The following is a 24,633-nucleotide window of genomic DNA, read 5'->3' on the forward strand; positions in this document are numbered from 1 at the left end:
CCCGACTAGACTTTTTAATATTCCCAATCAATGGTCTGTCATAATGTTTGCTAAAATGTCCAATATGTAATGAAAGAAAGATTGCAAATTCAGTTTTCTTATTATGAGTATGTAGTGAATGTGATGTCTGTGGATTCTGGAATTAGGGCCAGCTTCATTGGGTTTCCTCCATGTCTGTTCAATAGCTTTTATTCTGTGGTCATTTCTATTTGTTGGCTATAAATGTATATGCCATGGATAGCATGTATGTCCTTGTAGACATTACTTGCTGTACACAGGAAATATTGGGATATTCTGGCATGTTCTGACCTAGTGTTGCATTTGGTTCCCATAAAATGGCCGTAGTCCCAAAATGTTTGTTTGGTTTTATTCTCTCTCAAACTTTCAAATGTGTTTCTATCACAACATACGTCCAAAAGCATGTTAACCCCATGAGAACTACCTGCCGATTGGTCAAAACGAAGTTTTCATTATCAATTGGACCAATCAGCAACATTGTTAGAATAATTTCACCACACAAAATAATTTGGGTGAAATTTTGCAAAGCTCCATTCTGATTGGTGATTAAAATGAAGATATCATGTAATTGACCAGTCAGAGGCAATGTTAGATCAGCAGGTAGTGCTCAGGGGGTTAAGGATTATTGTTTTGATGGTCATTATTACACAAGACTTTTTTGACAGTCCCAATCTGCCAAGTAGTCTGTCATAATGTTTGCTAAAATGTCCAATATGTAATGAAAGAAAGATTGCATATTGACCACACATGTCCATCCCCAACTTGTGTAAGTAAACCACTCAACCACAGACCAATCCATATCCATTACTCTGTGTATCCTCATCCTGGTCAGCCTATAGAATGAAGGGTGCTGTGTTGACTCTGTCCTCAATATCTAGGGCACTCTGTCAGGCTAGAAATATCACTGTGGACCACAATGGCTTCATCCCAGTGGCATAGTTCAATAACCTCAATTAAACAACCATAGTGCAAAATTTGACCTTAAGTTACAGAGTATGAGTTTTTATCCCCAAATTTTCAAAGGTTATTCAATGAATGTACAAATGTATTGGGGTTAAAGAACTGTGCCCTAATGGGTGAGCATGTTGTAGATCCTAGTGTATATACAAGATACAATCTAATTTCTCCTTATGGCATAGAATCGGTTGATTGTAAAGAAATTAGGAGGCATAATCGGAAGTGTCTATTTAATGTCAAACTTGCGTTCTCTTTAGGGTTTTTTTGCTGTGGTTTTTGTCTAGAAATAGCACTATTCATATATAATGTGATTTAGCAGCTATGAGTTGAATTTCGATAACATTTATTTTGAAATATGACTGTTCATCTTGTGAATACCACTGCTCTCATCGACAGGACTGTTATTATATCTCGGGAAACACAAGTCAGATTTTGATGACAGGGGGCTCAGAATATTTAATCTGTTAAATGGGTTATACAATGCTATGAAGTGAAAATTTGACAATTTATTTTGCCCAAGAGGATTCTCACCATGTTTGAAAATGAAAAATAGGACACATTTAGTTCAGTCTCGAACTGACGTCTTTTTGCTGGGGAGGAGAGGTGTAGGATTGGCTAGGGAACACTTGTCTCTCCGTCATGGCTGTCATAGAAAATCTACTGTGATTGTACTTGTTAAATAAATTCCTTGACATTATTGGGGGTGATAGCATTGGGGTCAATTAATTATGGCACACTCTTCTGAGAAGTAACAGAACAGTTTCTTGCGGATATTGATAGATGATTACATGTGTTACGGCAAGAAGTTACTTAATATGAGGCACGGAATAGTCACCTCGCTTATTAGAGCAAGCATGTGTGTATATTTGCATATCTGGCTGCCTCAGAATCTTCATTGAATCTTGTCTCAAATCAAATTAATGGATTGCATTGATTGATGGCTAAATACTACAGGGTGTCCCTGAAAAAACTGTAACGTCTGGAACATAATTTTTTCGGTATTTTAAGGCATAAACCAAACATAACCAAATAACCGATTTGGTTGAGGAATATATCAGCTATCACACATTTGTTTAAATTTTGACACTTGATTGCTCTGTTTTTCAAATAAAAGCAGTTTACCAAACTACCTTATTTTCAAACCGTTCCACAGTCAAATATCTATCAATGACAATTATAGACGCCTCATGCGCTGATGATGCGCAGTGATTAACACTCCAAACGGAGATCATCGATTGATATTTGAATGCGGGGAAAGGAAGTTTCATAAAGTTCTTACATTTCAGAAACGTTTTATTCAATTGTCAAAATTCAAAAAGTATATGATAGCTGATTCTTTCCTCAACCACGCCAGTTAATTTAGTTGTGGTGTTAAAATACCTAAACAATTAAGTTTCCCATGATACAGTTCTTTCAGGGACACCCTGTATATGATGAGAGACATACAGTTGAATATGGTGATGCAATTTTTGCTAGATTTCTAGCAACACTTAAGTAATGTGTTCATATATTTTATCTAACCAAAATTGATGATCTGTTATATTTTTGTTTGTAAGATTCATTTTAAAGTTTGAGAAAGCCCAATATTGTTCTTTTGCAAGTTTTTTATTCACTCGTTCAACAGCATCAGATGCATCCCTGGAAGTGTCTATTACTTCTAGTCTTTGGATCCCTACTTTCACCATTGTGTTTTATATGATTTCTTTCTGTCTGGCTTTGGTATAGCAATTCCCATCTCCACATATAGTGTTACATGAATATGATTGCAGGCTGTGAGGCTCCAAGCTCAGGCTTTACAAACTGGGTTGATGCTATGGGAAATTAGGTCATGCACCCTTCTGTCTCGATTAGGAACAAGAGAGTTAATACCAGCACTAGGGCACAGTTTAATGAAAAAATATACAAGTACGGGGACGCCTACAAACTAGTAGGTCTTGTTGTCACTAGGGTATAGTATTCAACTTCAAATAAGGCACCCAAAGTTTATTACTTTACTTTAAAGAAAAAATAATTTCAATAGAACAAAAAAATTAAACTGGGTTGAGGTGAGGATCAAATTTTATGTTGTGAGCTCCTTTCACTGATTAGGAAGTGGAGATTTACTTGTACTGCTTTTTAGCACAGTTTAATCAAAGTAGGAAGTTATCTCACCAAAATGTGAGTTATAATGGCATCATAATCGCTTTCTCCGATGGGACTTTCGAGTGCTGTGATTTTAATTACAAGTTGAAGAGAATCAATGCTGTTGGCTGTTGATTCGTCTTCAATGTTTTTATGCAATATTAAGCCGATTCTGAACTGTGGATGCTGATGCAATTGTGGTAAATTGTGGTCTTGGATCAAACACAGATTAGTCCTAGCACTAAACATCACATGAAACTTTATGCATAGCAATTGAATTATTTCCATGAAAGACAAGTTTCTTTTGATTTTTCCCCAGTGTATGCAGTTCACCAAACATTATCATGATTATAGATTTAGGAGTACTAAGATCTTTTCCTGATGCATTTGTTTGTGGTTCTGGTCTGATTTTATCTTAGTGCTAAGTTAGTAATTAACCACAACCTCAGTCATAATGTCCTTCATGTATTGTCAACAGACCTTCACTAGCAACACCAAGAAGATAGATAGTACCTTGGTGTGTGTGAGCAATGAGATAGCACCAAAGCTGTGACACAAACTGCTTTCATAACTAGAACCTGTCATTTTAGTGTAGACCTTATGCAATACAACATTACTCATTCTCATTTAAATACAATTCTGTCCACCAAGAGGCCTCCATGGGGCAATATGGACTACCTCAGGGCTCAATTTTGGGCCCCGAGGTTTCACAGTGTATACAATTCCAATAGGCAGGATCATCAAAAACCACTCGCTTTCATACCACATGTACGCGGACGATATACAGATTTTCTGTAGTTTTGAGCCATCTAACCCATCATCAATTGAAACCGCTTTGTCATCAATAACATCTTGTATCAAAGAAATCAGAACATGGATGACATTTAATTTCTTGAAATTAAACAACGACAAAACGGAATTCTTGGTTATATCATCACCTCACTTCAAACGCCAGATGCCTGATATATGCCTTCACATTGGAGATGACATCGTCCACCCCTCCACTAGTGTCAGAAACCTGGGCGTTATCTTTGATGATGTTATGAGTATGTTGCCGCAGATAACTTCACTGTCAAAGAACATCACATATCACTTACGCAATATTACTCGGATCCGTCGTTTTCTTGATAATGAAACATGCACCCATGTTGTTCGATCTCTTGTGCTGTCACGCCTAGACTATGGGAATGTACTATTAGCAGGAACTAATGCAACTTACATCATGAAATTACAACGCTTGCAGAACTGGAGTGCAAAATTAATTTTCTCTGCTTCTAAGTATGACCATGCCAGCCAGTATTTGCAAGAACTTCATTGGCTCCCTGTGAAGCAGAGAATTTTATATAAGATCATGCTCTATGTGTTCAAATGTCTGCATGGATATGGACCAAATTATCTCATTGAATCAATTTCATTGTACAACCAAACTCGTCTCGGCTTGCGTTCTGCAACAGACACTACACGCCTCTCTGTACCAAAATTCAACCCTAAAGGCCTGCAATCAGCTTTCGACAAGAGTTTTTCTCTCACCGCACCTGCACTCTGGAACTCACTTCCATCTGAACTCCGTACTGCTGTTTCTCTGCCAAGTTTCAAAAAAGGTCTCAAAACCTTCCTGTTCCCACAATAATCTGGTGGCTTTGTTTCAGTTTTGCTGTTTTATTTTGCCTTTCAAATATTTTGTGTTCCATCTTGGCGCCGTGGTCTTTATGAAATGGCGCCCTATAAATGCCTTGTATGTAATGTAATGTAATGATGTAATGTAATATTCATGATAATACAATAAATCAGGTGATCGGTACGAATGATTGTGGAATCGAACTAGAGACCTGTCTCTCTGTCATCTTAGACTGTCCACCAGTATGGCTGCCATTTCAATTGGTTGGTTTACTGCATCATTGATATTTATGTTTGCAATAAGTGAACTCAATGCTGTGTCAGATATTGGTATCAATATCTATTTGAGGGTACTACCTTATTAAGGATGAATTCCTTTTGAGTCAAAGTAAGCCTGTCAATAATGTTGTCATTAGAGTGTTTCCATGTGGAGAATGTGCGGCTTAATTAGGAAGTTATCCCCACATCTTCCTTCCTCCAATAACATCCACCTGGACAATTGCATATCTAAATAGGCTATTCCATTTAAAATCCACACTCCCCCTGTGGAAGAATTTGTAAATATCTTCCACAGGGGGAGTATGAATTTCAAATGGATTGAACACATCAGGCAGCTGCATTTGAAACTCATTCTCCCTCTGTAGAAGATTCAATTTGAATCTTTTGTAGAGGGTATATAAAATTCAAATGGAGCTGCCTAATGTGTTCATTCCATTTGAAATTCACACTCCCACTGTGAAAGATATTTGCAAAATCGTCCACAGGAGTAGTGTGGATTTTAAATGGAATAGCCCAATATAACCATAGCATAGCAGTGGATGATGAAAAAAGTCAAGGACATCAGTTTTCCTATTTTTTATGACTGTTACTGCTGTTTGATAAAGACTAGCTGGTAAATCAAGGCAACTGTTGCCTAACATGGCAGATTTTGACAATCTAAAACACTTTGGGCAGCAGTTGATCAAAACAAGCTGATAATAGGGCTGCAACTGCCTGTAACCCAACATGGACATTATGTAGACTGTTGTGGACCCATTTTGAAAGAAAAGAAGTGTCAGGCTCTTTGAAAAATGGCAGTGAGACTCAGGCTCTTTGAATTTGGTTGAATGCCAAATCTCTGGAAATGGAGGAATCATGACCATGAGGTCAGATCAAATCTGCCTGTCAATGGAAAAGAAGAGCATCATTGATGTTTTCTGTGCATTCAGATTATACGAAATCACCAGATAGATCAAAGGTTATGTTGGGAAGCATTCTTTGGTTGAATGGTCAAATCTGGCTGTCAAATGGAAGGAAGAATCCGGCCTGCTTGATAATGTCAACTCATTCGACAGGTTGACAAGACCCTTTGTAGTTAAAATTAATAAGTTGATTAGGACAGGCTTACAGGGTGTCCCTGAAAGAACTGTATCATTGGAAACTTAATTGTTTGGGTATTTTAATGCCACAACTAAACAATTAAATTACTGGAGTGGATGAGGAACAAAGCAGCTATCATATACTTTTTGAATTTTGCCAATTGACCACACCGTTCTTAAAGTATAAGAATTTTACGAAAATCGCTCTTTTTCATACCTTTCCACGGATTCAAATACATTGATGATCTGTATTCGGAGTGCTAATCACTGCGCATCATCAGGGCGTGAGGCATCTATTGTCATTGATATATATTTGACTCCGTGGAACGGATTGAAAATGAGGTAGTATCGTAATTTTATTTTAAAAACGGAGCGCTCAATTGTCAAAATTAAAAAATAATGTGACAGCTGATATATTCCTCAACCATATTTAGTTATGTTTGGTTTATGCCTTATAATAAAAATAAAAAAGTTCCAGGCGATACAGTTCTTTCAGGGACACCCTGTATGTCAGTACTATTTGACATGACAACTTGACATAGTTCTACATAAACAACAACAACCAACAAATAAACATACATGCAAACTCTAAGCATATTTATTCCAACACTAACAACCGTCATGTTTTTCATACTATTTACAGTCCCATATTTATGCGATCTATTTATCCAGGCTTTGACCTGTCAAAGCCGTTTGATTGAACAGAAGCTTATGGTTAAGTCTGCACAAAATAGAACATAACAAGTTAACTAGAACACACACTAATATCTCCATGTAGTCATAGTATTAATCAAAAGACGAAAGGCAGATGTTGCTTATTGTTAGGTCAATCTTTTTTAGTCGCTTTGAAAGTGTGTCATTGTATTTCAAATATCATTAAAAACATTACCTAGTTAGCAAGTTGTTTTAAACCATTCTGCATTTAGTAAAACTAGATATATGAAGAGCTTTATTTCAAAACCCCTTACATCCACTTGAGCAATTTTGAGAACACATCAAAAAATTATCAAAAAAATCATTGATATAAGGAAGTTTTCAACAAAAGCAGTTTTTGGCAGGATGCTCATCCTACCCCAGCATCCCGCCAAAAACTGCTTTTGTTGCAAACCCCCATATATCAGTAATTTTTTTGATCATTTTTTGAAGTTTTCTCAAAGTTGCTCAAGAGGATGTAAGGGGGTTTGCAACAAAGCTCTTCATATGTAGCTCATGGTCCCCTTTAATACAATTTTAATCAGGGGTTTGAACACATAGCAAAATTTGTATGGAATGAGAATTCTTGCATATTCATGAGGGTTGATCCTTCTGTCACATGCATCTTACAAATCATACAAAGTGTTGCATTCATTGTGTTTACGCACAAGGATATCAAGACTTCGGTTTGAAGTCTTTGGTGCCTAACTGCCTAGTACGCTCATGTGGAAAGAAAATTGAGTTAGCTTGAAATTCCCCTGGACTAGGAACTCACTGCTAATTTGTCTTGTTGTAACCCGAACGAAACTCGGGGAGCTGATCCTGGTTGCGATGGTTATTTGTGGAATGTCTAGGGTGTGCGCTCTTGAAGCAGCAGAGTCCCTGATTTGTTGTTTAATGGTTTGTGGAATGATGTGGGCCGAGTGGTCAGCGACAACCTGTAAAGTGTGCTGAGGCTTGGTGGATCAACGTCTAGGCGTTGTGCTCAAAGCGTAGCGCACTATAAATCACTGCTTTTTTTTTTTTTTTTTAATACATCATAACAGACAGAGTGGACATAGTAAATTTGTCTCATACACGGAAGTTATAAGGCCCACCGATTTCGAGCTGATCAAAGTATACGTGGTTTTAAAATTGGACCAAAATCATACATTGTGGCTTTAATATATGGTTTTTCAACATGTCTTAGTAAGTAGGTCACAAAGAAGGTGATCAAAGTAGCTGCAATTTCTTCTCCAATAGAATCATATGTTTTTGATTTCTGTTTACACATCATATATATTAAAGACTACTTTGGCCTCACGTTTTGGATTGATTATGTGATACAATATCAACACAACATAGATAGCTTTTCAAAATGGATTTGGAAGTAGATATGAAATAAATTGATTTTTGCCTGACTGCTATATACGCATCTTGTTCATGTCACGTATATTGCTACATTCAAGGATAAATACTGCTGTAGGGCCGGATGAATGAATGTAGCCCACACGTTGCAGTGATTTTTGAAATATAAAAGGTTATTTCCAGGCAAACATGTATCTCAGTAGCCCTGAACCAATAATAGGCATGTTTATACTCATTTGAAGGCATTTTTCATTTAGATTCCAAACATGTTTGTGAAAATACAACATTTTTAAATTTTAAAAATGTAATTTTTGTTTTGGATCTTCCGAAGTGCACATGACATTGACTGAGAGAGGGTAAAGAAAGGAAGCTTATCTGATGTTAGTTATGTTGAGGAGGATTTGATCATTGACTATCTTATAGTTTGCCTAGTCCTAAACAAACTCAACTGCAATTCAAATGAAGGTGTGATCCATTAACTCTCTCCATGCGGGTGTCGACTGCAGACGACAAGTTTTTAAAAAAAATTCAGAATTGTATATTTTCATTACCATAATTGGAATCAACATGAAAAATGCATTAAAATGAGTACAAACAAGCCTTGTATTGGTTCAGTGGTTCTTTAGATAGCTCTTTATATTTTGAGAAAATATCTCAAAACTTGGGACTTTTTATGTTGAAGCTTATGGCTAGCACGCAGAGCATTAAGCTTGCCCTTTTGACAAGATTGTGATCTCAGTCACGGGAGGTTACGTCAAAAAAATAAAACTGTTTGTGTTGTTTATTAGGGGTGTGTGATGTGAGAATTCCTATTACTCATTGTAAAGTTGTTAAGTTCGCCCCGATTTTTTCGAAGCAAGTGTGACGTCAATTTGACATGAATGTACTTGTTTTGAACTTGCTTAAAGCATTAATACTTACGGATGATAGTTTTCCTGCGTTTTGCTGGATTTCATGTCCCATGACAGTTTCAGACAATTTTACGCAACATATGCTTGAATAAGGTTCATAAGCTTAAAGAGATACGTCAGAGGTTTGATGTTGGAGTAAACTGCTGTTCCTGATATTTCACATTTATCTGATGAAAATATTGCCTTTTCATCCAAAGTATTAGGTGATTCATCATGTAGCAGTGGGTTTCATTTTGAATTCTTACCAAGAAAATTATATTTTGCATGCCACACCTCACAAATGCTAGGTTTTACAGGGTCTGTCTCTGTAGAGCTTCCTTCACATGATGGTGAAATGTGTGAGGTTAATTATCTTGGCATCTGAATGATCAAAGAAATCATTTTTATCATCAAGTTTCCCCCAGTGATTAGATTTCATCAAATTGGGCTATTCCACTTGAAATCCATACACCCCATGGAAGACATGACCTTAATCTCCCACACAGGGGGTGTAGATTTCAAATGGAGTCATCCATTCAGGTACCCCATTTGAAATTCATACTCTGTGTGTAAAAGATTAAGGTTGTGTCTTCCATAGAGGGTACATGGAGTTCAACTGGAATAGTCCATTTTTTGCAAGAGTGTCTTGTATTTGCATGTTTCTGACTGACTCGCTGATGGGTTCAGAATATGTATTTCTCACCCTATAGGCTATATGCAACCTATGGTACAAAAAAGAATAATACACAAATTCCGCATCTCATATATTATTCTTATTGCATATAAATTTCATTTCATAATTTTAATCAAAATGGGGAGTATTTACTTTTTGTTTACTCAGTATCTGTACATTGTGTCAATGTGCTCTTTGAAGTTTGAGTTGAGTCCTGAAAATAATGCTGTTCATAAATTTGACACAATTTTAATCTTATTGAACTTGACTTCTTTGCATTTGATCCAAGGTTGTGTGAGTTTGACCCCACCTACTTAAAATCATTGCCAATCAATTAGTTTTAAGCTTGATTATTAGGATATTTAATTATACAATCATCCCAAAACACAGACTCATGCAGTGTACTAAAAGCCACAATAAAGGCGTACGATGAAGACTTTGTGACACACCCTGTATCACGTTCCTCTATCTAGGTTTTTGTGCCAGACTTAGGAGAACTTAGTGTGGATTTGAGCTAGGAAAATCTAGGAATAAAAACAACGGTGTCCCAAGATTCCTTGTTAATTGCAATTAAGGCCCAGTTGTATGATGAATTGTACATTTGGTTTATCAATACATGTACTGTCTGACACCCTCTGATTCTTGTAAGAATGGTGCGTCATGCACAGAAATAAAGCGCAATTTGCTTGTGGAATACTTTATTGTACAATGTAGCCCAAAAGATTTTTAAAGCAGGGATGTAAGTTTTCAGGCTTTTGCCTGAATTTGGGTTTTTTGTTGTCCAGATTTATGCAATTTCAGTCTATTCTGGGCTATTCTAGTCATTTTCAGACTTTTTCATGCTTCTTGCCAAAAGCGGACTTTTATTCTTGTTAAAGGCAACTTATCAAGCTTCATCTTTTTGAGTTGAACTGTGTGAAACAGGACGGTCCATCTTGTTGTGCATGTTGGGTGTTTGCGTGTTTGAAAGGCACATTGGTGTACCAATTTCACATTCCCAAGTTAGTACTCCACACCAAGTTAGCACTCCGTATGCTTCAGCTGTTATGGCCAGAAGTCAAATGACATGAGATGAAATGTGGAGACTGTAGTGCATGATGGATGTAGTATATACCCAGTCACCATGATGTCCTTTCGCTAGTTGAAACACTGTTTTAGAGGGATTGAAGGTTTTCATTGAATCTGTTATTGAGTTCCCAGGTTGATATCCCGTCTTACAGCCTTAAGGTGCCAAGTGTGGCAGGTGGTCGGCCGGCTAGGAATCATGTGGAATAAATTGACTTCATTTAAGTGTTGTTACTTTGGGGTTAGGCTTATATTTAGTATACTTTGATCCTGATAATTAATAAAGGTCAAACAATGCCTAGAGAACACTTTGTAACTCTGTGGTAATGAAGCATACATTGTAATATAAGCTAGTGAAATGAGTTTGATACTTCAGTAAATAGACCTTTTCAAATCAATTCATTTAGATGAAACCCAAAGAATGAAATAATTTCCCGATTGCTCACATATACATCAGTCCCTCTTCAGCATCACTGCCATCACATGCAGTGCAGAGTTCCAATACTTAACTTAAAAGTCACAATCAAGTGTGGGGTATGTCTTGTGTAAGAGATTGATGCTTATGTGTCAATTTGTCTAAATCTAAAGTGCCGAAAGATAACGAACATTTGTACTTTTCTTTCCATTACTGTTATATTGTGAAATGCTAAATAGCAGAGGTGTTAGTTCAATATGTTGGCAAAATATTTTACCTGATGACCCCATGCTGACATTGACTAAATAAGTTGTATTTTCGCTTAAAAGGGTATCGTGATTCATAACATTTCTATAGTCCGCCATTTTGACCCTTAGCTTACTGAATAAATACCACTCACTACCTGGTTTTCCGATCTTGATTTGAAAGAGTTAGTTGCCTTAAAGAGACTGTATAGGGACACAGTATAAGAAAGACATGTTGCGCTGCACTTTCAAGTCAGCATTTCGGATATATTGAATCAAAGCAATAAATTCTTAGTCACTTCTATAATACATTTATTGCAAGGTTATTGAACATTATGATATGATCAACCAAATTTGACTTATCTAGGAAAATAAATGTTATGATTTGTCACCTTTAGCACGCAATGTTCATTTTATTGTTTTCAGCTAAATAAAAATCATATCTCTATAATCATCAGTTCACTATGTTTCCATCAAAATGTGGTATTATTTTACTAGGGCAAGCAGTTGATACGGAAATATGAAAATGGATTTGCACAACATATGAATATGAGTCATTTTTGCCTGATTACAGCATACCGTGAATGATATTTAGTTTAAACAAATCTTCTAATCTCACTGTGTGATTATCGTTACTTTTATCCTACAGCTCGGACAACGACAGCCAACCTTCAACACCGCGCTCACCTCAAGATGTGGAGGAGTTAATACGACGGGTCGATACATTACCAGTCAATCAGAAGAGGCAAGCCAGACTCTCGCTGACCGAGTTCCTGAGCGATCCTCGTAATTTTGCTGAAGATAGCGCTGAGCAGCAAGCTGTACAGTCTGCAGTAGAAGGACCATCAAGTAAGTTATATTTATCGGTGAAGTTATTGGACTTGTGTGTTCACCATTTATAAATACGGTCTTTCCCTTCCTCCAGTCAGTTACATCACAGGTGTAACAGGTTTAAGTATAACGACTGCTCAGTGCCAGAAGTAGGTAAGTGCAATAGTTGCCCTGTGAACATTTGGCAATTTACACACAGTATATTGTACTCACCTACACATGGTAGCTACACATAGCAGCTATTGCACTTACCCACTTCTGGCACTGAGCAGTCGATGTCGATAAGTGCATATAGGAGCAACCAATGAACATTTGGCATGCTGTACAGCCAAATTTATAGTTCATTTATATCAATGGTTTTAGAAAAGTCCACTATATTTAAAATGTGATGAATATTAGCAAGTACAGGTCTCTTGAATATTGTGCATACACAAAATACAAAAAGACTCAAGTAGCAAGTAGCACTCCATTAGCTCCATACGACAAGGGAAAAAGAAGATAAAAAAATAGTTACAGGCCAATTTCACATTCAATTCTTGTCACTTAATAATTGTCTTGACTATGATCATTTTGAAGCCTTGGCCACATTTTTATGAACGTTTGATCAGATTGATGCCGCTTATAAACCATCCTTTCTGTAAATGTCAAAATTTAAAATTAGAATTTGTCAACCTTGTCCTAGTTCTGTTTGATGAGCTCACATTCATAATGATTCACACTAGATGTGGTAGAATGATAGTCTGCCATTTTTTGCGGAGATAAGTTTGAAAATTGCAAGAAGTGGCTGATGTCAAATTGGTCCATTTCTTTGTGACACTTGTATTCACTTCAAATAATCCTACGCTTCCTATTTGTGCTGCACCTGTTGTATCATCATCATACTCTTACAGTTAACTAAAACCTTGTTGATATATATCCTAGGCTTCAGACTAACCTACTGTAATACCCTGTCTTTATAGGCTTGTTATTAAAATCTAAAAATAATCCATAGCTGATTTGACAAGATTTCTAGGGAAATAAGATCTCATTCGATTTTCTGAGTCAAATTTGACCAAAAAACATGTCAAGAATTTAGTCAAATTTGACTTGCAAAAATGAAGTGAGATCTTATTGCACTAGAAATCTTGAAAATCAACTAGATCGTTTTAAAGAAAGTATAACCAGCACGTAATACTTGTGTACTTACCTACATATACCTGGCTTGAATCTTTCTATGAAAAGAACCTATTAAAATAGGCTATTTACATTTCTCTCTTTCCTTCTTATTAATAAGAAAAGTTCTTAAATCAATCGTCAGGTTCAATTCCTAGAATTATTTATATATTGGAAAGTAACACCTGACTTGGTCAATGTATTGAAAGTTTTTCTGTCTGATAAAGTAATAATATAATGCTAGTCATAGTTAACAGAAAGCAAGTTAGTTCAAAACCAGAGACAAGGCGTTTTGAAAAACCCACCCTGTATTGTTTTGGATACGTTAATATTATCCTAACAACCTGCAACACTCTCCCTACAAACCATATTCCTAGAAACAATTTCAGATACTGACTACGGTCACATAGAGGGCATTTTACTTTTAACACTGTCTTAAACATTCAAATTACAAGAACTTGCTTACAGTAATCACTTCCGTTATTGGAAGGGAGGGAGGGAAATGTGACGATAGGATCAACTGTGTTGTAACAAGTCATATCGGTTGACAGTTTTCAAATTGCATTATATATATTTACAATTTTTTTTTTACTTCTCCATGCTGTGTGAAATAATGGCATTTCTGAAATATTTGTGGCTATTTAGTGATCTCAAATTGAAATTTAAGATTGAAATGTTAGCCATATATTTGTCTTATGAAATTTATATTTGCAAATAAGTACTCAGGGCAGGGGAGGGGAACTGGTTTATGTCCAATGCTCCCATCCTGTTAGGGATGTGTCTTAGACAGGAATTGAGGATAAAATTAATTTGTTTTTAGTCACATGTTATATTGTAGGAGATCGCAGTCATTTAGTTGGCTGTAATTTGTCATGCCATATAATCAATGCATTAACAGATAGGCCCTACTAATGACTTAGGTACTACTGTGGGGTATATGCATTATATAATGTAAAATAACACATTCCAAAAAGTGGTGTGTGTTTGAGTTCACTGTTAAAGATGGTCATTGTCTTTGTACAGATTAGCTTTGTGTAGTACTACATATAACAACATGATACAGTTATGGGTCTTCTTTAGATGATGCTAAGGATTAAATCAGTCCTACTATTTGAAAGTCGCTCCCCATGTTTTTGATGTAGAAAAAAATGATTGATTCCTAGAATAAGATTGTTTTTGTATAATGTTTTTTAAAAACAACAACAACAAATTTATGGCTGTTGACCTGAGCTCAACCTTAATGACTATTTAGATGTAATTTAGCCATAATTATATTGTAATGGTATGAAGGCCTGTATGTGAATGGATTCTTTCAAGTTCGCCATCATCATGATCATGACGATTGTCTTCTGAAATAATGATTCAGCCAAAATTTGATTTGCACAGAAGCCCTAACCTGATATGTTTATGTGTGTATTCATTTCATAAACAGGCAATCATGAGACTAAAAGTAAAAGATAGTTTCTGTTACTTTATATAGTATTTCCTTCTTGTAGGTCAATGACTGTATACATAACATAAATTGTGACATGATCTGGTCCATGGAGGCCAAAGGAGGCATTTAAAAAAAAATTGAATTACGATACTTATTACCTCATACACACATTAGGCTATCATATACTAAAAACACTAAAGGTGTAGCATACTTGGTTCTTAAGTTTGAAGGTTTGTGATATCTATTTTCTTATGTATTTTATTGTTTTTTTTACTCCATATTTTTGTCTTTATACCTCAATTTCAAATTTGCCGCCCTTGGCCTCCATGGACCAGATTATGTCACAATCAATTGTTGAGCCTAATGTTGATAATACATATCTTGACCCATTTTCTTTGGTATCAGTTTTGTATTTTGACTTTCATTTCCAGCTCATCATCAGCGTTTTATTTATCATTTGTTTTGTGGGGGGTAGGTGGAAAGAGTGACGGTCACAAAATGATAATGAAAGTTATTGATTACCATCAACAAAATCATAAATTTGATACTACATTGTACTCAATATATGAATTTGATCTGGTCGATATTAATTACAAAATCTTGCTAAAATTCTAAATTTGTTTTTGCATTGTGTGAATTATTTTCCTAGTTGGTGCTTCCACTGCAGCTGGAGAACCCATGAACACCAAAAAAGTATTCAGACGGCTCAGTTTATTCAAAGGAGGCAGTACTAGAAAAAGTAAAGAAAAGGTAAGTGAATGTCAGTGAGCAGAGGTTAGGAATGAAACTTTTGGGCTACTTTGCAACTATAGCTTATATATCTACCTCAAGTCACTGGCACTAGCTTTGAAGTTCAGCGTGCTCTGCATTAGCTTGGCGTTACTTGGTGCACATACATTTATGCGCGTGATCAACATGTATGTACATGCAAGAAACCACACTAAGCCAACGCAGCACATGCTGAACTTCAAGGCTAGTGCCGGTGACTCAAGATAGATATGCAGACTATACACTGATTTTCTCAACTTTGTGAAAGATTGCTATGGAGGAACTGTCTGGGAAAAGAAGTAGGCTCTCGTCAGCAGTCAACTATGAAGCAAATGGCTTGATGGGTAGTCATTCAAAAATCTAGCAACTGCAGCAATTTCATAGGTTATAAAGTTATTTCAGGGTATGCAATAAAGAGGACATTTTATATCGATAAGGTGGTGTTCTGGGGGCATTGCCATTGTTGGGTGTTAAAGTTATGGTAACCCCCTTAATCAGGCTTGTCTATTGCCTGATAAAGGCACTAGACAAGCCTTGTCTATTGCCTAGTAATCCCCTTTATCAGAATTGTCTGTTGCTCATATGATACTCCAAAACAGGCTTGTCTGTTGCTCATATGATACTCCAAAACAATTGAACATTTTAGGTTCTATTTGCTCTAAATTTGACTAAAATTTCAGCTCCAAAGACTGTTTTTTGTTATTGAAGAAATATGTTCCCAAGACCCACTTTGAAGAATCTGTGTGGTACATACTTACCTTAAAGAAAGGAGTGTCCACCTACCTCCGGGCTTGGTGTAAGTTTTCCACCGATGGGGCTGTGAGGCTTTAGGAATGTGCTTGGTAAGATACAGGGCTTCTTTCTTGATACCCACTTCTTCACATTATGTCATCTGCTCACACAATATTCAATGGTTTCTTGTTTTCAGAGAGAAAAGGATAAAGACAAGGAGAAAGGCAAGCATCAATATGTACCTGTATCATTCTCCAACTCCACAAAATGTGACTATTGTGATAAGTCTATGGCTAACAAAGATGCCCTCCAATGTCAAGGTGAGTCTGTCAACATTGAGCTATTCCAGTTGAAATCCCTACACCTGCTATGGAAGATGTATCCTTAATCTTCCAAAGAGGGAGTGTGAATTTCAAATGGGGTTACCTGAATGGGTTATTCCATTTGAAATTTACACCCCTTGTGTGGGAGATGAAGAATGTGTCTAACATAGGGGGTGTGTGGATTACAACTGGAATAGCCCATTATGTCATTTGTATGTGCCTCCATTTCAAGACCTGCGCTGTGTAAGTTCACTATATTTGATTATGTCACGTAAATATGCTGTTCAAACTGCGAAATAAGAAAGGCTTCATTTTCATTTTCCCTCTCAAAAGAAGCTAAAAAATCTGCTTTTCTCTAGAAATCATAATTAAATATATAAATAGAAGTAATTTGATTTTACAACATGGACATCTTTCTGCAAAATAAGAAAGGCTTCAAAAACTTTGGCAAGTTATTTTTAGAAGAAGCTAAAAAGATTCTGTTTTTTTCTAGAAATCATATAAATAAAGAAATTTGATTTTACAACATGGCCGTCTTTAATAAAAATATGAAAATTGTATCGCTCGCCAAAGGAACTTTTCAACAGTGTAAATACATTGATTCAGGTGGTTTTAACATGGAACTGGTGAAACCATTTTCAAAATCGACCCTATTCTGACCGGAAATTCAAATTTCTTGTTCATGATCAACACATTTTAAACCACATTTTAAAACTGGTATTTAACTACTGAACTTCTTGGAAGCAAACTTAAAAAAAAGAAATTAATACGAAATATGAAGCAAGACATTTAGTAATTAGTGATATCAGCCTTGTCACATTTCTCCTCCCTTGTGCCACTCCCTACCCCTCCTACATGTGACAGACATATGTGTTCACACCTTACTCACTTCCCTTCAACTTTCTGTGGAAAGATTGAGTAACGCAGGTGATGTATTACCTATTACAGAAAAATGCAACACTAATTTATTTGGATTTGAAAAATATTTTTGTGTTTTACCAAATGAAACACAGCATAATCCTAATCCTTTAGTTAGTTCTGATTGGCAATGAAAGTTAAATTTTAATATTAGGTCAATTTTTGGAAATACGGACCAAAAATGTTTTTAGGGTACTTTTTTTCATATGCACTTGTAAAAGATGCAACAAATTCAATTTACTTTCAATGAATGATTCCCCAATGAAATGGCCATATGTATGGTATGTGTGCTGTCATTATAAAGTCAATTATACACTAATGAAAGACATGTTTCAAGTGAAAGACTAATTAATAAACTGAAGGTGTAGATCTGGTGCTAATTGGCTCATTAAGCAGGTGACATTGACACTCGCTTTGATGTTACACCGGTCAGTGCTTTTGAGATTTGTACTATAGGCTTATAATGTCATGTGTATATCTGAAAGTCATATACACTGAGAAGCCCCATTGCTGTCATGTAACATGTCAATATGTTGTTTCATCTGTAGTTGCAAATAGTGGCAATGGTTAACTCTATTTATAATGTGTTTAAATTGGGGGCAGGATTCATTGCATTTGCAAACTGGTAGGGGCTTGATACTGTTGCCGCTTGGATTGCTTGAGCAGCCAATCAGGGACCTTGTTTAATTAAGGGCAGGGTACTTAAAGTATGCACATTTTCTGAAAGGCTTTCCTAGTTTAGATACAGCATATTTTCTGAAAGGCTTTTCTAGTTTAAAATTAGATACAACACATTTTCTGAAAGGCTTTCCTAGTTTAGATACAGCACATTTTATGAAAGGCTTTTCTAGTTAAGATATTGTTATTGAATTATATTGTTTTCAAACAATGTTATTGGTAATTTATTGAATTAATATATGTGGAATGCTGAACAGGTCTATCTGTGCAAGTGGCTGAAATATTTTGAGTTTAGTCAGTATCTGTCTCATGATGCACAGTACAAGCTACCAGAATGGACACAAATAGGATACTGGGTGTTAAGCACACATATGACAGTTTTTTGATGGCTCTGACTATTTACCTGTACATAAACAGCATACTATTACACATCTGCCTCTTGTACTTGAATAAGTACTGTCATCTTGATCATGAACGATAGTTTTCTGTGTTCAGAGTATTCTGATAGCAATACATTGCAAATACCTATTTCATATTGTGACCAAAATAGCATGAATGGCTACCAGATGCAGATAAACAAAATTTAGACTAATCTGATGTGATGACAAGATGGAAAAATAAAAAATGATTATGTTAGTGCAGAGCCAAGAAAAAATGCAAAAAAAGGCATATTCCTGTATGGTGTTGAACATGTATTCTTACTTCTTTACACATGTTTGATATGTACGGTTTTATTAGGAGACATTACATGCAGACATCATAATCCAGAAGTGTAAATCTTATAGAAAACACAGTGCTTACATCGTCCATGGGCAGGAAAAACTTCCTAACTGGCTTTGGCCTCTGAACATGTTTATAGCAAAACCTCCTATGTAACCTATTAGCAATTTTGTTTTAAAGATGTTCAAAGGCCAAATAGGAGTGTGTACCAGAGTGTGCAATCAATTTAAATGCATTAAAATTGGGAAGGGAACAGTAACTTTGCCCTCTGGAAATGGTGCAAGGTTTGCTACAGTTCGCAATAGTTCAATATAGTCACATATGAAATACAAACTCATATCCTGGAATTTGTGAGCAACGTTTCTTAGCAAGTGGGCTTCTAAGTAATCTTGCATGAATCTTCATGTTATGCAAGCATTGGGCTATTCCAATTGAAATCCATACTCCCCCTGTGGAAGATTTTGGATATATCTTCCACAGGGGAGTATTAATTTCAAATGGAATGAGCACAATAGGCAGCTCCATTTGAATCTCATACACCCTGGGAGAAAGTTCCAACCTGTATCTTCAACTGAGGGCGGATGTGTTTCAAATGGAGCTGCTAATGTGTTCATTCAAATTGAAATTCATAATCCCCCCTGTAGAAGATATTTGCAGAATTTTCCACAGGGGGAGTGTGGAGTTTAAGTGGAACAGCCCAATTCTTTGTCTTCACATTGATGTGAAACCTGTTGAATCAATCACATCTTGGAAATTACTCTGCTATGGTCATTCCTACATTAGGATTCTAAGTGGATAGCAGTGTCTTGTGTCTTAAAGTTAACATTGCATTATTGTGTGTTTTTGTTTATCTTCCAGTATGCCTGGTTAATGTACATAATAGTAATTCCTGCAAGGATAATATACCATGCACCAAGCTTACAAAACATCCCAAACAGGTAAGCAAATATGGTTTGAAAATTTCTGTGGTAATGTTTAGTTGTTGTGTATGTAATGGTTCATGCTGTAATATTTTTTATCTCTTTTTAAATGCGACTTGCCAGATTCTATGTGTAGTGTTGCTGTGGAGGTCCGGTACTCATCCCGCACAGCGAGTCTATTTACCTTCCCAGCGTAAGCCAATACCCATTTGCACTGGGTGAAGTGAAGCAAACAGCATTAAGTGCTTTGCTCAAGGACACAACACATAGGCCATGATGTGACTCGAACCTGTGACCCTGTGATTACGGGTCCAATCAATGAACCGTCCGTGTGAATGAATATTGTGTCTGGCTGGAGAAACATGAATATAATGGGCATTTTGAAACAGGGTGCATTATTTTATGTTTTTGGGACCAAGGGTACTTTATGCATCCGTAACTGATACTGTGATCTTTTATTTCTATAGAAGCCATAGGCCTTTATCCATCTTGTTGGTAAATCAATACAGTTGTATTTCCCTTTATTGTCATGGGTGCAAATCTGTGTACTCGTCTGTACATGATTTTATATTTAAAGGTAATATATTGATTTACCCACAAGATGGCTAAAAATGATGTCACACTGGTGACTTCTATTGTATTGGCCCCAAAATACCAACTTCTAGCCCACATATTTTAAGTTATTACATAACAGTAGAGTATGCCTATTCATAGTGTATGTGACAGTTCCTGTACACAGGAAATTGAAGCCTAAAACATAGTTACGTAACAGAGTCGATTTCAACTATTAACAAACTCACTGAACTATGTGTAACATCTTTCTATGTTTAACTTTCAGGCTACTAAGTCAGCAAGTTTGGCATTCAGAGATAAAGTTGGCACAAAATCAACAAGTAAGTGCACAAAAAAAATCCCCCTATTTAAAACTCACAGTAAAGTAATTGGGTATATTGCAACTGATATGTCATGCCTGTGTCTTGGATATAAAAGTGCAGTAAGAGTATGCATTGAGTATGCACAGCTTCAAACACGCACATGCTAAGCTACCTAAGTACAGTTATGTAACTAATCTTAATGTGGCATTCTGGCCTGTACACGTACCACAGGAATAGACACAGAGAATTAGGACTCGATGCCATCTTTATTCACATTCAGACTAATGACTGCTTGTGCAGGACACTCATAGACCATAGGAGCAATATGAAACACTGCATGGTGTGACGCACTGTTTGCATTGTAGGAGTGACACAGTCTCATATTTATCAGAATATTTGAACCAGAATTAGTTTTGTTCATTGTGCTGTCAGCAAGGACCGGAATAACCCTAAAATTTAACAGCCTGAGATGATGGCGCTATACTTCAGTTAATAATTTTTGAGACTCACAACATTGTGGATTGATATAGAATTGCATACAAGCAGTTGGGATAAGCACTGCATATTGCTTGACTAACACTCGCATGAGTTGGTACTTTATTGATGCACGCAGTAACAAAAACCCAGCAATTTTTGGTGATTACAAGTTGAACAAAACATAGCATGTCAGCAACTGCAAATCGGTTACGTGCTGTCATCTGAAAGTGATATATGGGTAAAAAGCATCATCAGGCCTAGCTATGTCTACTGCAAGTAAACTCTTACATAACATTGTACCTGTTTTTATTGTACCACTACAGTTGGGTATTCGCAATCGTTTAAAGAGAAAACAAGACCGTCCTCAACTCATGGATTCCACAGACCTTTAACACAGGTAATGAAATACAAATGATCAAAAACTATTACAGGTGGAAGGAGGGTTTCAAACATGTGTGATCATAACAAGGAAGAATGACTATTAGATTACAGGTGATGGGACCATTCAGTGTTAACATACTATGCGCTATGCTGGTAGAGAGGTGTCAAATGGCTGATATTGCTTCACACAACCTGAAACAACATCATGGAATAAACATTACTCTATAATTGAAGACCGAATTATAAAGACTAGTTTGTTTGACGTCAGGGCAAAGGCGCGACATGATTGGCTGCCGACCTGCGCAGTACGGCATTTTTGGTCTGGTTGACAAGATGTCATACGCAAACTAGTCTTTTTAATTTGGTTTTCAATTATATCAACATTTGGGCTATTCCATTTGAAATCCATACTCTCCCATGGAAGATTTTGCTTAAGTTTTCCACAGATGGAGTAAGGGTTTCAAATAGAATTGACAATTGGGTAACTTCCATTTGAAATAATCATTCCAGTTGTGACAGATATAGCCATATACAGGAGGAGCATGGATTAAAAAAAAAACCATAGCCTTTTCCATTTGAAAAACATACTCCCTCTGTGGAAGATTTTTCTTAAATCTTCCAGAGTGAGAGGAGTATGGCAGATTTCAAAGGAATAGCCCATTTTGGTGTAACAGTCTGGGTGAGAATATTGGCCATAACATTTAACTTGTTGGTTAAAATCAGATTATCGTCTGTATATCTACCGGTACTGGCTTTGAAGTTCAGCGTTTTCTGCGTTAGCTTAGCGTTACTTGGTGCGTGTACATACTTTTACACACGATCAACATACCACATATGTACATGAAAGAAACTACGATAAGCCAACTCAGCACATGCTGAATTTCAAAGCTAGCACCGGTGACTCGAGGTAGATTTACAGACTATAGTGATAACATTGAAATGGAAAGATTGATATATTTTGTTTAGCCAGTTAGTTTTAATGATACTGTAAATTTAGGAAATACTCATTTCGTCACCTTTGACTCAAATGATTTGTATAAGATAGAGTGTGGACACAACAAATATTTGATTATTTTCAACATTTTTTTGTTACACAAGATTGAACAGCAGGTTGCAGAGAAAACTTCACAGGTAAATAACATGTGTATGGCGGTTTTTCATGCTTATCAACTGTCAGCTTTGTATAGTCACAGTCTAGTCACAGTCATGTATAGGCCATATTTGACACAATAAGAGTATGGATACAAGCATGGACGAAAAAGATAACAGACCGCGTACAAGCAGACAAAGTCTCAGCAGCACCCGATAATGAGGGCGGACTGTTCCATGAAATGCGACAGGCGAAACTGCTACGCGCCTACCGCATATTTTATGGTCTGTCGCGTAATCGCGAAGGCATGCAACGCTCTATCATGTATACGCGAAGGCACACAATGCTGGCGTGATTGTTAGACACGGCACAATGGAACAATCGGCCCTCATGAATATGCAAGAATTCACAGCATACAATGCACGGGGACTTTGACTGTTGATACGTGGTCTGTAGTAGTCTGTGGATACGAGAGCATTTAGGGTGACATGCTTTATATTTTCAATTGACAAGCTTAAAATAGCACCATCCCAACACATACTCCTATTCTGTGAGTCTGTTAACTTTCCAAATTTAAATAAGAGCCTTGCCACAATTAATATTCATTTTCAAATTCTATAGCATGTCACCCATAAAGCAATCATAAGCCATAATATTATTGTAAATCCAAGCAAAAAAATGGAGTAACTTCACAAGATTGTCAAGGAAAATTTGATACAAGTTTTGGTGCAACGTAATGTGATGTAAATGTAGTGGGGAGTAATTGGTACATATTGTTGGTTAAAATCAGATTATCGTCTGTATATCTACCGGTACTGGCTTTGAAGTTCAGCGTTTTCTGCGTTAGCTTAGCGTTACTTGGTGCGTGTACATACTTTTACACACGATCAACATACCACATATGTTCATGAAAGAAACTACGATAAGCCAACTCAGCACATGCTGAATTTCAAAGCTAGCACCGGTGACTCGAGGTAGATTTACAGACTATAGTGATAACATTGAAATGGAAAGATTGATATATTTTGTTTAGCCAGTTAGTTTTAATGATACTGTAAATTTAGGAAATACTCATTTCGTCACCTTTGACTCAAATGATTTGTATAAGATAGAGTGTGGACACAACAAATATTTGATTATTTTCAACATTTTTTTGTTACACAAGATTGAACAGCAGGTTGCAGAGAAAACTTCACAGGTAAATAACATGTGTATGGCGGTTTTTCATGCTTATCAACTGTCAGCTTTGTATAGTCACAGTCTAGTCACAGTCATGTATAGGCCATATTTGACACAATAAGAGTATGGATACAAGCATGGACGAAAAAGATAACAGACCGCGTACAAGCAGACAAAGTCTCAGCAGCACCCGATAATGAGGGCGGACTGTTCCATGAAATGCGACAGGCGAAACTGCTACGCGCCTACCGCATATTTTATGGTCTGTCGCGTAATCGCGAAGGCATGCAACGCTCTATCATGTGTACGCGAAGGCACACAATGCTGGCGTGATTGTTAGACACGGCACAATGGAACAATCGGCCCTCATGAATATGCAAGAATTCACAGCATACAATGCACGGGGACTTTGACTGTTGATACGTGGTCTGTAGTAGTCTGTGGATACGAGAGCATTTAGGGTGACATGCTTTATATTTTCAATTGACAAGCTTAAAATAGCACCATCCCAACACATACTACTATTTTTTGAGTCTGTTAACTTTCCAAATTTAAATAAGAGCCTTGCCACAATTAATATTCATTTTCAAATTCTATAGCATGTCACCCATAAAGCAATCATAAGCCATAATATTATTGTAAATCCAAGCAAAAAAATGGAGTAACTTCACAAGATTGTCAAGGAAAATTTGATACAAGTTTTGGTGCAACGTAATGTGATGTAAATGTAGTGGGGAGTAATTGGTACATATTGC

General features: G+C 36.5%; 1 protein-coding gene across 1 annotated transcript in view; it reads left to right on the forward strand.

Annotated features, from left to right (window-relative positions):
• Positions 1-24,633, forward strand: part of LOC140159532 (uncharacterized) — an 85,913-nt gene that overhangs the window by 31,720 nt on the left and 29,560 nt on the right. The window contains exons 10-15 of the mRNA XM_072183022.1: positions 12,049-12,248; positions 15,467-15,567; positions 16,514-16,637; positions 19,815-19,894; positions 20,715-20,769; positions 21,552-21,625. Of these exons, the coding sequence (XP_072039123.1) occupies positions 12,049-12,248; positions 15,467-15,567; positions 16,514-16,637; positions 19,815-19,894; positions 20,715-20,769; positions 21,552-21,625 (634 nt within the window). The remainder of the gene's footprint in view (positions 1-12,048; positions 12,249-15,466; positions 15,568-16,513; positions 16,638-19,814; positions 19,895-20,714; positions 20,770-21,551; positions 21,626-24,633) is intronic.

This window comes from Amphiura filiformis, chromosome 8 (genome assembly GCF_039555335.1).
Source record: "Amphiura filiformis chromosome 8, Afil_fr2py, whole genome shotgun sequence".
NCBI classification, from domain to species: Eukaryota; Metazoa; Echinodermata; class Ophiuroidea; order Amphilepidida; family Amphiuridae; genus Amphiura; species Amphiura filiformis.